The following is a 13812-nucleotide window of genomic DNA, read 5'->3' on the forward strand; positions in this document are numbered from 1 at the left end:
ATAATTAATGGCTATGTAAAAAAAGTTTATTTAAAAAACATATTTTGCCTTACAGAAAGTCATCAGTATAATTAGCCTTAATCACAATGTAGGAAGGAAGGCTTAAGAGCCTCTTGAAAAAAAAAAAAAAAGACCCAGATACAAAAAGTCCAACTCTTGTAGATGTCATACAGTGGAGCTAAAGATGACAATGAAATCTGTTTAACCTCTGTAAACAATGGATGGAACTCAAGACATACATGGGCAATACACACCAAGCACCTGAGGCATAAAGGTGGAAGCTTCAAGAAAAACATTCCTCCTGGTAAGGTTAAACAGTAAAGAGAATGCTTACAAGCCAAGGGCATTGCTCCTGTGTTTATCAAGGACCTCCTTCGAAGGTTGACCACAAAATTGGGCTAATTTATGAGTATTTTTTATGTACTGACAAAATAGGATTTGTTTCTAGCAGATTTTATGTTTATTAATCATTTTAATATTTTCAATAAATTTCAAGTTAATGTTAATAGAAAATGAAATACATATAAGTTGGTCTCTATTTTGTTTTATTACAGGCCTCAATGTAGCTGGTCTGCAAAGCCTTACAACTAATCTTGGGGGTTTACAAAACGTACAGGTGTCTATTCCCGGCTTAGCTGTACCAATATCCCTCTCACTTAATGTACCAGTGACTAGCTCTACTGGCGTTATATTATCATCACCACCACCATCTAGTGTAAGTGTTGACTATAAAATTCCTTTTTACAATTTATTTTGGAATCAAAGTCATTGATACAATTTAACCTTCATGTCGTTATTATACTTCAGATATGGTTGAACAGTTATCTTTATTTTCAGCTGGAAATTTTGCAAAATTGGGTAGAATTTATATTTTGATTCCAAATATTAATGAAATGTCTTTTAAACTAGAGGTTTGATTTGAGCTTTTTAGGTAACTATTGTTATTCAGTCAAAAATGTTAGTATAAAATTAGTTATTTTTGTAAATAAGCATGATTTCTTTTTAAAGTGCAAAATAATGTTATTCATTTTGGAAGTAAATTTGCTACCTAAATGACATTGACCCTAGAAATAAATTGGATCTCTCTCTCTCACTCTTCAGGTAGACAAATAAACATATAGATACAGTATATAGTATCAGGTGCAGTAGTAATATCACTGCAAAACTGTTACATAAAAACATACCCATTAAAGACAGTATATACATTATAAATGCTTAGTAGAAGGTAATGTTTGTAGGATTTTCATAACTTGTATTTAGGCATTAACCATAATCATCATCACCTTCATTGAATCATGTCTCTGAAGATTTTGGCAATCTTGGACTTTGAATATTTTTTTCCTTTCTTCCCAGCTTCATCAGTTCTGGTGGTGTTCTTTCTCCTTGAGTCATTTTCCTTATTCCAACCTTCCTGTATATTTCCCCTGTCTCCCCTTCACCTTCTTGCCCTCAATTTTCCTGCCAAGCTTCAACTATCCAAACCCTCTCATTTTCACAGAAATTGAAATTTTCATCTCCTAATTTTTTCTAAAATTCTTTCATTTGTCACTCTCTGTTTGTGACATATGCAAACTTTTCAATATCCACACTTCTGCTGTACCAAGCTCTTTTCCATTACTTTAATAATCTTCCAGGTTTCATATCCATGGTACAGAATAACCAAACATATGTTATCACCATGTTTTTTATGCTGTAATGGTAAATTCCTGTTTTTTCGCAATGAACTCATTACATAAACAGTAATTATTTATTTCTTGAACCATGAAATTGCTAAGACACTTCAGTCCCTCATAAGTGAAAGTAAATAGTAGTACTGCACAGGAATGGGCAAATTCCAAGGTTTTTACATAGTTGAAAGTCTCGTTATTTGTGCATTTGAGCACTAGTTTACTCTCTTCTTTTTACTAGTAGCTCAGTTGTATGTCAAGTGTTTTTAGTGAATTTCCTTATATTTTTTGTACCAGAGATGATACACTTATCATTTGTCTGCAAGTTTGGATATTACAGCAGATCTAAATAACTGGAGCATTTTGTAATTGTAGTTTGCTACATACTTTATCCAAAAAAACATCTAATGCTGTTATGCCTCAAGTATAGTGTTCTGTTTTGTTTGTACATCCCTTGTATACCTTGGTAAGTTTTATTCTTTTTGCTAGCTAGCTAATGAATGGTGGGCTAGTTGGAGAAGCAAAGCCATGGTTATATAACAATACACATATATTTTAAAAGTAAAACTATAGCTGTCCTTTCAATCTTTTTTTTTTTTACAAATATATTTGTACAGTTACTTAAGTGTGAATTTGTTTCATCATTACAAGACTCATGCTACTATGAGTATTTTTTAGTTGGCTAGTTAGTGTTTGTTTCACCACAAACCCAGTACAGGCAGTCCCCGGTTATCGGCAGGGTTCCGTTTCTGAGGGTGTGATGATAACTGATAATCGCTGCTAACCGAAAATCGGCGATTTTCAGAGCTTTTTCAGCGATTTTCGGGGCTTATCAGTGCCGAAAAGCGCCGATTTTCAGTTATCAGCACCTCTGTTAGGTATGTATTGACACCAATACCTGATTATCGGCGCCGATAAGCGGAAATCGGCGATTTTCGGGCCAAAAATTGCCGATTTTCGTCGCTAGACATGCGCCAAAAAACCGGATCGCCATTAACCGAGCCTGCCGTTAACCGGGGACTGCCTGTACCTAAAACTAACCCTTTTTGGCATTGTACTTTCCCTATTTCTTCTAATTATTGTAATACTACAATAACAAGAAATCAGCATATTGAAACAAAATTACCTTGGTTAGGAAATATGCAGTACTCACCCATACAAGAGGTAGATCAACATACTACCAACTTGGCCATTGCTTAGACTATACAGAATACGGAAGTCGTGTGAGTAAGCCATGATACGTTGCTAGTCTTAGCATTGTGTATGCTGTCATATACAAAGAGGTACGTTTCCTAGCACTGCAGTTACTGCACCAGATTTGTTCTTTCCATTCAGTAAGTGATATCTTTCTTTGAAACACCTAAAACATTGATTTAATTTATAAGTGCATGCTTATCATGCCGTGTATGTTACTTCATTTTAGCATACCTTGCTGCTATCTGCCTTGACAAAATAGCAATCAAGGGTTACCCTGTGTTGGTGATTGTGAGCTGTGGGAGGTTCTTGGATCAATATGATTATGAGAAGGCTCAATATTGAGTTTAGGGACAGGTGCTTTGAAGAGGCTATGTAATTTGAAAGCCTTTCATTAAGTGTATTATTAGCCTTTGGAGGAGTAATTGAAGGATCAGACTTGGATTGGAGCTGTTTTTTACACTGCTTTCAAGGATCTGAAATAGGAGCTTGAGTTCTTCCTTTATTTGGCCCATGGTGGACTGCATGACTTATTTCTACTAAGGAATGTAAAGGACTCTTGGGAAAAGAAACTGGTGAAGCACTCTCTTTCAGCTCAGGAGTGAATGGAGTATCGGTCATCTTTTCTTGTCCTGGTTGGCTAGCCAGTGCCAAGAAAAATAGTGTTAATTTTTACAAGTTTTGCCTTGATCATGAAAAGCTCAGTAGGCTATCTAGCTCATTGGTGGCTGAGTCAAAATATATTAATTTGTGAGGTGTGGTTGCAGGTGCCATTGTAATAGCCATAGTAGGGACATGTTCCCTAAAGTGTTGGGCTCTCAATTTATATGTAGAGTTTTAGTTGCTTTCTTTGGTGTCATTTACAGTTATTGTAAAATAAGAAATTAACACCTTGTACAAAAATAAAATATGCTTTTGTGAAGTCACTTTAGCTGTTGTGCTTTCTCTGTCTACAAGACATTCAAATGCACTGTTATACATTCAGACCACAAATGAGAGCATTGCATGATTGATGTTTGTATGAAAAAGTATGTGCTATAAAAAATGGTTTATGTTAGACTGGAAAAGAGGTTTTGCAGTGTTCTATTTTTTGTATTATAATAATAATATTTGATTTCAGGTTGCAACTAAAGTGTCAGGGACTACTGCAGTCACATCAGCAGCCACAGTTATGATAGCAAGTCAGCCAGCTTTACAACAGGGACAAGTTGTGCAGTTACCTATAGGTAGTAGTCAAGTATTTTGTAAGGAATGTGAACACACTTAATATGCTGCCATATAAATTATTCAAGCTGAAAAGATGTAAAATTTGTAATGGTAATAGCTATGAAATTTTGCTCTGCCTAGGGGCAGCATATGCCTTAATCAGTAGAAAAGCCCTGAAGAGGTGTTGGATTATTTTCTTTTTATATGTGTAGACACAGCAAAAAAGATGCCATGTTTTTTTTAGAAGAAACAAGTTTTTCATACAAACCCATTAATTATATATATTCCATTATTCATGTCTCAAATATTTGCATGCTCACCAGTCTCTTGTCTTTCAGATAGAAGGTAGTCTCACTATGCATACCTCATGTGGGTCCTTAGGTATGTCTCATCTAACTTTATATGTGAACTGTATGAGGTAGTAAGATTTGAGGGGCTGGGAGCAGGGCACTCATTATATGATTAATGGGTCTGCAAGGAAAAAAATAATATTCTGGAATATCACTTTTTTTTATCACAATGCAGTATGTCACATAAACCCCTGGATTGAAATTTATTTTGGAGGACAAGATACTTGATACTGTAGAGTGTTTTGGTAAGATTGTAGGATTTAATAGAGAAGTTGAAGACTGTAATAAGTGAGGAACCAATCCTGTTGCAGTTCTTAGGTATGCAGTTAGTATGGTAAAAAACCTACATACTGTATATGTAAAGTAAGGGGCTTGGATCAGGCAAGTCTCAGATTAAAAGAGGAAGAATATTTGCTATGCATAACTCTGAAGTGCCATGAATGAGAAAAGATGAAATATAATGATGTGGAAATAAGACCACAGATAGAAAGTGACCCTCTGCAACTGCCATTCCCAACAAATTCAAGGCCAGGCATTTATGAAAAATGTCCCAAATGAAATTAATCAGAGATAGAATGACACTGCCAGATACCCATACATAAAGCAGAGGGTAGTTATAAATTATGTGCAAAAGCTTCAATAGAGGGAGAGTGCTTTGACTTCTTGGGGTTGTTTTGCCTCCTGCCTGTTGAATTACTGTATTCCCAAAAAGTAACTTACCTTAACCCTATCTGGTACATGATGGGTCCGCATAGACCCACCCTACAAGATTTTTTCTGTTTTAAGACATATTTTCTTAATAATCATTTAAAGTTGATTGTGTAATTATCAAACTATAGGAAATTATTAATTTTCATGTGACCTAGTTATTGTATGTTATATTAAAAAGGTGTTACCTAAATGGAACCAAAATAACAAGTAAAAATAACAATAAACTAGTAAAACATGCGCCAAAGTTTCTTCGGTGCAATCGAGTTTTCTTTACAGCACATAACACTGTATGAAACTCTCAGCCACAGCCCATGAAATTCTCAACCATGGCCCATGAAACTTTCAGCCATGGCCCAGTGGTGGCCTGTGTTGTTGGCACCTATAGCAGTGCCAGGTGCATGATCATGGCTAACTTTAACCTTAACTAAAATAAAAACTACTGAGGCTAGAGGGCTGCAATATAGTATGTTTGATGATTGGAGGGTAGATGATCAACATACCAGTTTGCAGCCCTCTAGACTCAGTAGTTTTTAAGATCTAAGGGTAGACAGAAAAAGTGCTGACGGACAGACAAAGCCATCTCAATTGTTTTCCTTTACAGAAAACTAAAAACAGAGGCAAAATTATTTAAAAGGAAATGTTACAATCCTGCCAGGTGTATGACTAAATTACAAAGTTACACCAAGCAGATGGCAGAACCCATACCCTAAAATCAGGATCCGAACCTTTCATTTGAATCTACAAGAATTTTAAAAAGTGTTTTTTAATAAAAGATATGAAATTAACCAATTGTTATATAAAATGTAAATAATGAAAACTGGAAAACAGGAGGATTTGCTTCAAATTTTTTAGATATTCAGCCAATGCTTAATTTATAAAAGAGTGAGACTTAAAATTAGATAGCATTTTTTTTAGTGCTATACTCCAAAACTGTGGTAGGTAAAAAGCTGATTTTTTGTGTACCTTTACGTCTATATACATCAATAATGACCTGTGTCTTTTTGTTAGTTATGTTAATATTCTTAACACAGTAAAGTATATGAATAAATAAAATTACCACACCTCTTGCATTTTTTGCTGATTTATTCCTTCTAAATATATCCTTCGTTAACTGTACTTTTACTTTTTTTATTTTTGTACTTTCATGATGTTGCCTTGTAATATGTATATCTTGCGATATTTATCATGTCTTATATGTAATGGTAGTGATTGTTGAAGTGTCGTATTTAGTTTGGCATCAGATCTCAAAGGAACTAATGATTTAAATAACTTAATAGCCTAATTTAGAGTTGATAATACAATTTTTATAGTAACGTAGTATGAGCAACACGTGTGTGTGTTCAGTGAAGACTTGTTTCACTTCAGTTGTCATCAGTTGAGATAAGAGAAAGTGCTTTGTTTTGGGGTTACGCAAGGACAGTTTGGAATAACAATTGCTGATTTGTTCAGGAAATCAACTCAGTTTTCGTCTTGTTTATATAACATGTCAATCATAATTAGCCGATTGCAGTATGTTTCGATCATGTAGAGGTTTCTGTAAAAGATTTGTCCCGTATGAGAATAAGACAAGTGATTTCGCATTGTCACATGCATTGTTTGAGTCACGTACGCCACTTTGAGAGAAAGAATACATGTCCTGATCAGTTACGCCATGTTTTGTAAGATTGCATTCAAAATGTTTTGCTGGGAGTGATGTCACCTTCCTTGTAGAAATTTCTCTTTTGGTATCTCGTAACCAAAATGCTTTAATGATGTTATGTAATTGTTTCATGTGCTACTGGAATTCTGAAATCTGTTTCATTAATATTCTTGAGACTGACCTGTCTGGTTCACTCTCTCTTTCTCTCTTTCTTCAAAAGAGAGAAGTTATTAATTAACATAAGAGTATTGTGGTCACTGGTGCTAGTCTTAGCTTTTTTTGAGATCTGAGGGTAGGAAAAGTGCAACGGCGCCTTATTAAAAGTGTGTTTTGTGGAAAAGCAGCTGCAGCAAGTGATTTTACAAAAATTTTCACAAACTTCTGTAAGGTAATGTGAATTTTTAGTTATTAATACCATGGTATAATAAGTTAGGGAAATTTGACTCTAGTGAAATTATTATTGATAATTGTGTGTGTTCTTGTGTTTGCACTCTCTTCATATTTTCATATTTTTTTATGTTTGTGATGTAACATTTATTTACGTAGCATTTTAAATATTTCTTGGTAATTTAACATTACATACTTGATTTAATTTTCATTTATTAAGATTTTCCTTTCAAATCTTGAGCAATTCTTGATAGTTTAAATTTTGCTTTATTAATTCAAATTCCTGATAAATTAAAGTTTTTGTGAATTAGTTTTGTTTCATAATTTAATTCAAGAATTAATTAAGTTTTGTGTTATTTTCAAGTAATAGTAAATTTTTCAGATTGTGAATTCTAATTATAAATTTTGAATTTAAAAAAAAAATTTTGTATTTAACAACATTTAAAAAAAAAAACAGTGTTTCATTTATTGACCACCAGTGAATAGGATTAATTGTGTGTGCATAAGGCAAAGTGATAAACATATTTTGTTCTTTTAGTTTTGCTAAAGTGAGTTAAGACCAGGGAAACAGTTAAAGTTATTTGATGGAGTGACGCCCTTTTACTCTAGAATATTTCTTGTTTAATTGTTGATACCTCACACATATTCTGATAAACTGAGTTTGATTTTTCAAGTGAATAATAAGTTTTTTAAGGGATCACTGTTACCTTTAGAGTACTCAGTCGTTATTTCCTATTGTTATGGGAGTTCAGGTATCTAGCTGAAGTGAGGTAAATTTTTGAATTTTGAGATTAGTTGTGTAATAACCAGGTACTTGGTACGCATCGTGACAGTACTCTTTTGACCTGTTTTTAATCTTTTAATTTCTGTAAAAATTTACAAAGTAAATACAGTGTATGTAGCAGTAATGGTTATGGACATTTGTGAGCTAATTTAAATTACTGTATTGTTCAAAGTGATGGTCTACAGATATCAGTTATGGCTTGCGTGTTTAGAAGGAATATAGCAGAGAAACTTCAAGAGGGTAATTAAATTTAACAGACATTACCTAGAACATAAAAACAAGTAAAAAACTTCAAGCAACTACAGATGTATGCAAGATCTAAAATAGATGTGCATAACCATCACCATTACACTTGTCTTTTGATCATAATTACTTCTTTAGTGTGTAGTAGTCCTGTAATCAAATACATGTATACTGTTTAAATAATTTTTTTGGTATGGTAGCCCTCGGGTGAGATTTTGTTTACCTTCTGCCACATGCATTACCTTGATGCACACTAGTATCTAGCTTGTTGACAGGACCATGAACCCATAATTGACTATTATGCCTGTCATAGAATTTTTTGAACCATAATACTTTAGCTTATGTTGTTTATTTGGACATTTAAACTGTCCAAAAAATATTGTCAACTAAAAATGTAACTTTTTAGGCCCAACATTTTTCAGTGCATCCTTTAAAGGTTGAGACTTCATTTGGTTCATTGTTTGTACTTGATTCCATAAAAAAAGACCCCAACTCAGCAGGCAGGACCATTCCACAGTTCACTTTGCCATTCCAGAGCTTCTGGACTGAACATCCCCAGATCTTGTACTTATTATGAAGAATACCATCTCCTACTGGGCCAGGAAGGCCATCTTTAAAAGTTACAGTACTTCAGTAGCTTTTAATCTTTTTTAAATGGGTACTGGTCAGTATCAGTCTACCTGTATCTTAGGGGTTCAGTTAACATTTGATTGGATACTTATTCATTGGGACTGGTAGTCCCCATGGGCAAAATTTTCACTTTTGAAGGACAACTTAGGTGATTCATCTTCTTCCTCTTCTTAACTCTCATTTTCTCTCATCTATTCATTGTTGGAAGCCTAGAGATGTATAATTTCAGGGTTATTAGGTTCTGTATCTCATGTAAAAGGTCCTAAGCCAGCCAACACTTATACTGTTGCAAAGTCCTCTCTTGATATTCAGCAGCTCAGTTCTCATATTCAAGTGCAGTTGGGGCAAGTATGAGCAGCAAGATTGTGATAAAATAACTGAATTTTGCATAAACAATTTGTAATTTCATATACACCCATCATTCGGTATGAATTTTCTTTATACCAGCACTGCAGGTTTCACAGTCTTATATCCAGATTGCATGGAGTGTGAGGCAGGCAGTAATTGACAGAACCTGAGGCTCCATGTGGCACATACACTGTTACTACTGATCTTTTATTGCTGAGACAAAAGAGTTTGGTGTCTGTGGGCAGATATGAGTGATGTGTTTTTATATGAAAAGTAATGTTGTTTTATAAAATTCATTAATGAAATCAAAACTTATTTGTTTGGTCATGAGAGTTGTTTTATGAAAGAAAATTCACTGGTACTTTAGGTAAAGAATTATGATTTCTTGACTGTTCTCAGGTCAAATAAATTCACCCCAGCTGGCAGCTCAACTGGCAAAGTCTAGTGGGCAGCAAAGTAGTGGTTCTTCAACTATCCCAGTTTTACAGGTCTGTTTAACAATATAATTACAATTTATAAAATTTACTTGTGATAAAATTGATGGCTTTACTAGTGATAAAATTTATAGTTTCTTGAATTTTGCATTATCTAAATTACTACAATACTTTTAATTTTACAATTTTGTCTGCCAATGGATGAAGTCACATGATTACTTAGCAGTTGTTGTGTAGTTAAGTTGTCTTTATGTTGTGTTTGCCAAATGTGTTTTTGTAGGTATCACTTAGAAACATCTAAATCTTGTCAGGAAAATGTATGCATGGCTAGCTACAGCTACTCGTTTTAGATTGTAATAGTTACTTGTATAGTTGTAATGAAATTAATATGTTTTATTCACAGTTTGTTTTGATGAGAACTTTCATTGGTTATGATGTCTAAATAAACTTATGGCAATTAAAAGTGTGGCAATACATTACATGCATAGTAAACAATCATAAGGCCACTGCACAGGATGAACGTCATCACATGATTACCATTAAGACTAGCACTAGCATACAGAGAGGGCTCATCTGTTGTAAACAGTCAGTGATGTTTTAAATTCTAGAGAAGGCCAAAATCATTGTCTGGGCTAGGCTTTAAAGAAAAAAAATTAATAGAGAAATAAAGAGCAGGGAACAAACTTCCAAAGGATGATAGATCTGCCTGTATGATAGAATTTCATTGCTTTGTGATTAGAGGGGAAATGAAATCAGAATTGATCAGTGCAATGGTAGATGATCTCCACTTTTTTTTTTTTTTTACTTTGGAGATAGTTATCATTTGATGGATTTACTGTAGTTCCATACACCAAAATTTGTAGTCTCATTTATTATGAAGACCTGTAACATACAACCAGAGTTTCTTCATAGTCATATTTCCATGAAACAAATATATTACAAATAACATTTATCCATACACAGAAGTGTGTTTTTGTTGTTTAAGCTTATTTTGTTCTTTTACTTTTCTTTCAATGTTTTTGTTTAGGTCCAAGGTGTTGGTGCACAACCTCTAAGGCAGCAAACCGTTCAAGTAGCTCTACCAACAGGTCAGGTAAGAAAGAAAAATATCTTGAATTCATTATTATTGACACTTATCTTTGTGCCCAGCAACCAAACATTCCTTGTTTAATTCATACTACGCAGCAGTAATTTTGCTAGAAATACCTGTGTATATTATATAGTTTAATAATAATAATAATTAAAAATAATAATAATGAAAAATAATAACACTAATAATCAGTATTGTAATTTAGAGATGGCCAATTTTTACTGTTTTAGACATTGGACTGAATATTTAAAAGAGTAAATGTACTGTACATTATTTATAGTTTTAATTTTTCACAAGGATTTCTGATGCACATGTAAGGTTGACACTTGAAGGTGGCCGTATGTTTTTCATGGTTTGTTAAGTGTTATGCAATCTTGGAAATGATTCTAAAGGCCTTGGAACAATATTTGTAATATAGTTTGGAACAATATTTGTAATATAGTTCTTTATTTATAGGCAACAGGCACTGTTGTTTCTGGTGGAGAATCCAGTATTGGTGCTGCTCATACTACAACTGTTGGAGTTTCTCAGCCTTCTGTTGTGGCTCTGACACCAAAGCAGAAGGTAAGTTATTCTATGATTTTAGTGTGAATGTAACTCACTAGATTATAGTGCATATAGTTTGGATTTATAGTGTTGCGCTGTAATTATGCTTGTTCACTGGGTTGCATGAAAAATATTTTTTACCATCCTTTAGAAATTCAAGAGCAGTGTCAGTCTTTACTATAATATTTGTTGTTAACATTTGCTACGTTGTTAATTATAACCTTTTCTCTCTTCATTGGATGAATAGAGAAGTAATGAATGTATCTAAGGAATCAACTTATAAAAAAAAAAGGAACTACAAGGTTCCATCACTTTTATCCCTCTCAACTAACTTAGAAAATAAGGTTCCATCACTTTTATCCCTCTCAACTAACTTAGAAAATAAGGTTCCATCACTTTTATCCCTCTCAACTAACTTAGAAAATAAAACTATAAAAAACAGCATTTATGGAAATTTCTTCCAAAACGTTTTCTGGTGACTCGGAATAAGGGTGTTTCAAGAATCATGACTTGTAGGTTTGGAACAGGAGCTTTTCCTTTGTTTTTATGCAGAAAGAATGCTACAGGTTTCTTCAAACTGCAGGTCTTTGTAATTGCAGTATTATACTTTCTGTATGTTCATTTTGCCTCTTTATTTGATATTTCTTACTCTGGTTTTATCTGTAAACTTGACTCCTCCCCCCAGAATTCTTTTGTTCTTACTTTTGCCATATAAGTACCTGTTTAATCTTGTTACTGTATATACAGTTTTTTGCTTAAAAAAACATGTCAGAGGCATTGTTTTTTATGTAAAGCTGACTTAAGAGGTTACACATAGGCAAGGCATAATACATCAAAGGTGGAAATAGTTTGGACATAAGAGGAGGGAAGAGTAGTTAGTCATAAAGTAACAGATATGAAAGTAGCAGGACAAAGACTAGTAGGATTGTCCCCAAAAAATAGAAAACATAGACCTAACCAGATGGAATTCAGCAGATTATGAATATTGGCAGTAGAATATAACATCATGTTCTCCATCAGATGGAATATGCAAAACCTTTAAATATTTAAATCACTAAAAATATTCCCATTGTATTTAGTATCTGTAATAACACTTGAATTTTCTCTGCCAGCCTTCATCAACATCCCTCTGCCCATAGATTTATTGAGCTGACTCTGCTTCCATAAATTTGTGTGGGAAACATCTTATGTCCTTCCTCATAACAAAAGCCGACTATGTTGTTTTTCCCAATCTAAAATCCAAACTGTATCCTGAGCACAGATTTTATCCCATGTTTGCAATCTGCTCAAAATGTTCTTCACAGTTCTAGTAGGACTAAAATATCTGTATTGTGTTATAAAAAATATTTTACATTTGTCCAAATTAATCTTTATGACTTTGTTACTTTGCAGCCTTGGCATTGGCAATGGAATGCTATGAAATGGCTGAAAGTGAAACAAAAAACTGAGAAAAATGGAAAGATGATTGCTAACCTTAGGTATTCTTTTTAGTCAAGTTACTGCAAGGTGTAATTATACTCAGTTAACAATTAATTACATTTATTTAACAATTAAGAACAATAGTTTAAAAATTTATTATACTAGGGGCAACGTGAATAATAAATCATAAAGACGTAATTAACGGTGCTGCAAAGATGAAATTCCTCTGTCTGTTCGCACGTGGATGAGTCTAGGTGACAAATGAAGGGGCGAGCTGAGAGTGTGCTTGGTCACTCACAATAAAGGCATCCCTCTGAAAGAGAGAGGGGTCGAATTAACTATAGGATTGGTGAGAATTGAAGCCCGAGTACCATGCAATTGAAATAGTAAGGATTCACTAACTAACGCTGCTCACAAATTGGAATTAAACTCGCATGCAAACAATGGGTGGCCGTGGCTGAGAAAAGGCTAGACTAAGGAACCGTAGGAGGTTTACTGAGGTGAATGGAGAGAGAGAAAAATACACGTGGTGGAGCACAGAATTTACTTAGAGGGGTTTGTTAAAAAGTCAAGAAATATTTCAGTAGGAGGAAAAACACACTGCTAAAATACTCGAGTTGTCTTAGGCTTACCTTAGGAGTCCAAAGGAATGATCCAGTATATGGGTATCCTGAACTAAGGTCCATCACACATGGGGCATGGGTTGACAGACCTGTGGAATGGGCAAGCAAGAACAGTGGGCATCCACTCGTCATCAAAGCCAAAACACTTGTGAGAGCGAACACTGGCGCACTCGGGTGACAACATGGCGGGAGTGCCTCAGGATCCAATATGGCCTCTTCTTCTGGTAGTGACTGCCAATCTTTGTAGTGGCTCTCTCATGGCAAACTGGAAACACGAGACATTTGGTGGCAGATGAATGATCCAGAAAAGACAAAAATGAAAGGAGTCTACTATACGGGCAGCCATTTGCACCTCGTTTGCATGGGGGGCAGCCATTTTATGAGCGAGGGTTAACCATGAACATAAAAACTTAAATTTGCAAGTTTTTTTGCCATGTATTACATCACTAGAAAAGGATTTTGACAAAGGAAAAATCTATTTCTGAGAAGGTCCCGTGTCACCCGGTGAAATTCCATTACAGCACGAATTTCTAGGTATAAA

The 13812-nt window shown here is 34.3% G+C and overlaps 2 protein-coding genes across 7 annotated transcripts in view; one reads left to right on the plus strand and one right to left on the minus strand.

Moving 5' to 3' along the window:
• The window catches only part of Spt20, a 256861-nt gene that overhangs the window by 226647 nt on the left and 16402 nt on the right, over nucleotides 1–13812 (plus strand). For all 5 annotated transcript variants that reach the window (XM_067107975.1, XM_067107974.1, XM_067107976.1 and 2 more), the window contains 5 exons: nucleotides 555–715; nucleotides 3982–4087; nucleotides 9559–9647; nucleotides 10621–10686; nucleotides 11140–11247. In XM_067107975.1, the coding sequence (XP_066964076.1) occupies nucleotides 555–715; nucleotides 3982–4087; nucleotides 9559–9647; nucleotides 10621–10686; nucleotides 11140–11247 (530 nt within the window). The remainder of the gene's footprint in view (nucleotides 1–554; nucleotides 716–3981; nucleotides 4088–9558; nucleotides 9648–10620; nucleotides 10687–11139; nucleotides 11248–13812) is intronic.
• LOC136840977 (uncharacterized) overlaps nucleotides 12831–13812 on the minus strand; it is a 263752-nt gene continuing 262770 nt past the window's right edge. Inside the window, exon 9 of one of the 2 annotated variants that reach the window (XM_067107982.1) lies at nucleotides 12831–12961. The gene's annotated coding sequence lies outside the window, so the exon portion shown is untranslated. Of the gene's footprint in view, nucleotides 12962–13401; nucleotides 13537–13812 lie in introns of those variants that run through there. The other variant, XM_067107981.1, reaches the window with a different exon arrangement.

The sequence above is a fragment of the Macrobrachium rosenbergii genome, chromosome 8, assembly GCF_040412425.1.
Source record: "Macrobrachium rosenbergii isolate ZJJX-2024 chromosome 8, ASM4041242v1, whole genome shotgun sequence".
NCBI classification, from domain to species: domain Eukaryota; kingdom Metazoa; phylum Arthropoda; class Malacostraca; order Decapoda; family Palaemonidae; genus Macrobrachium; species Macrobrachium rosenbergii.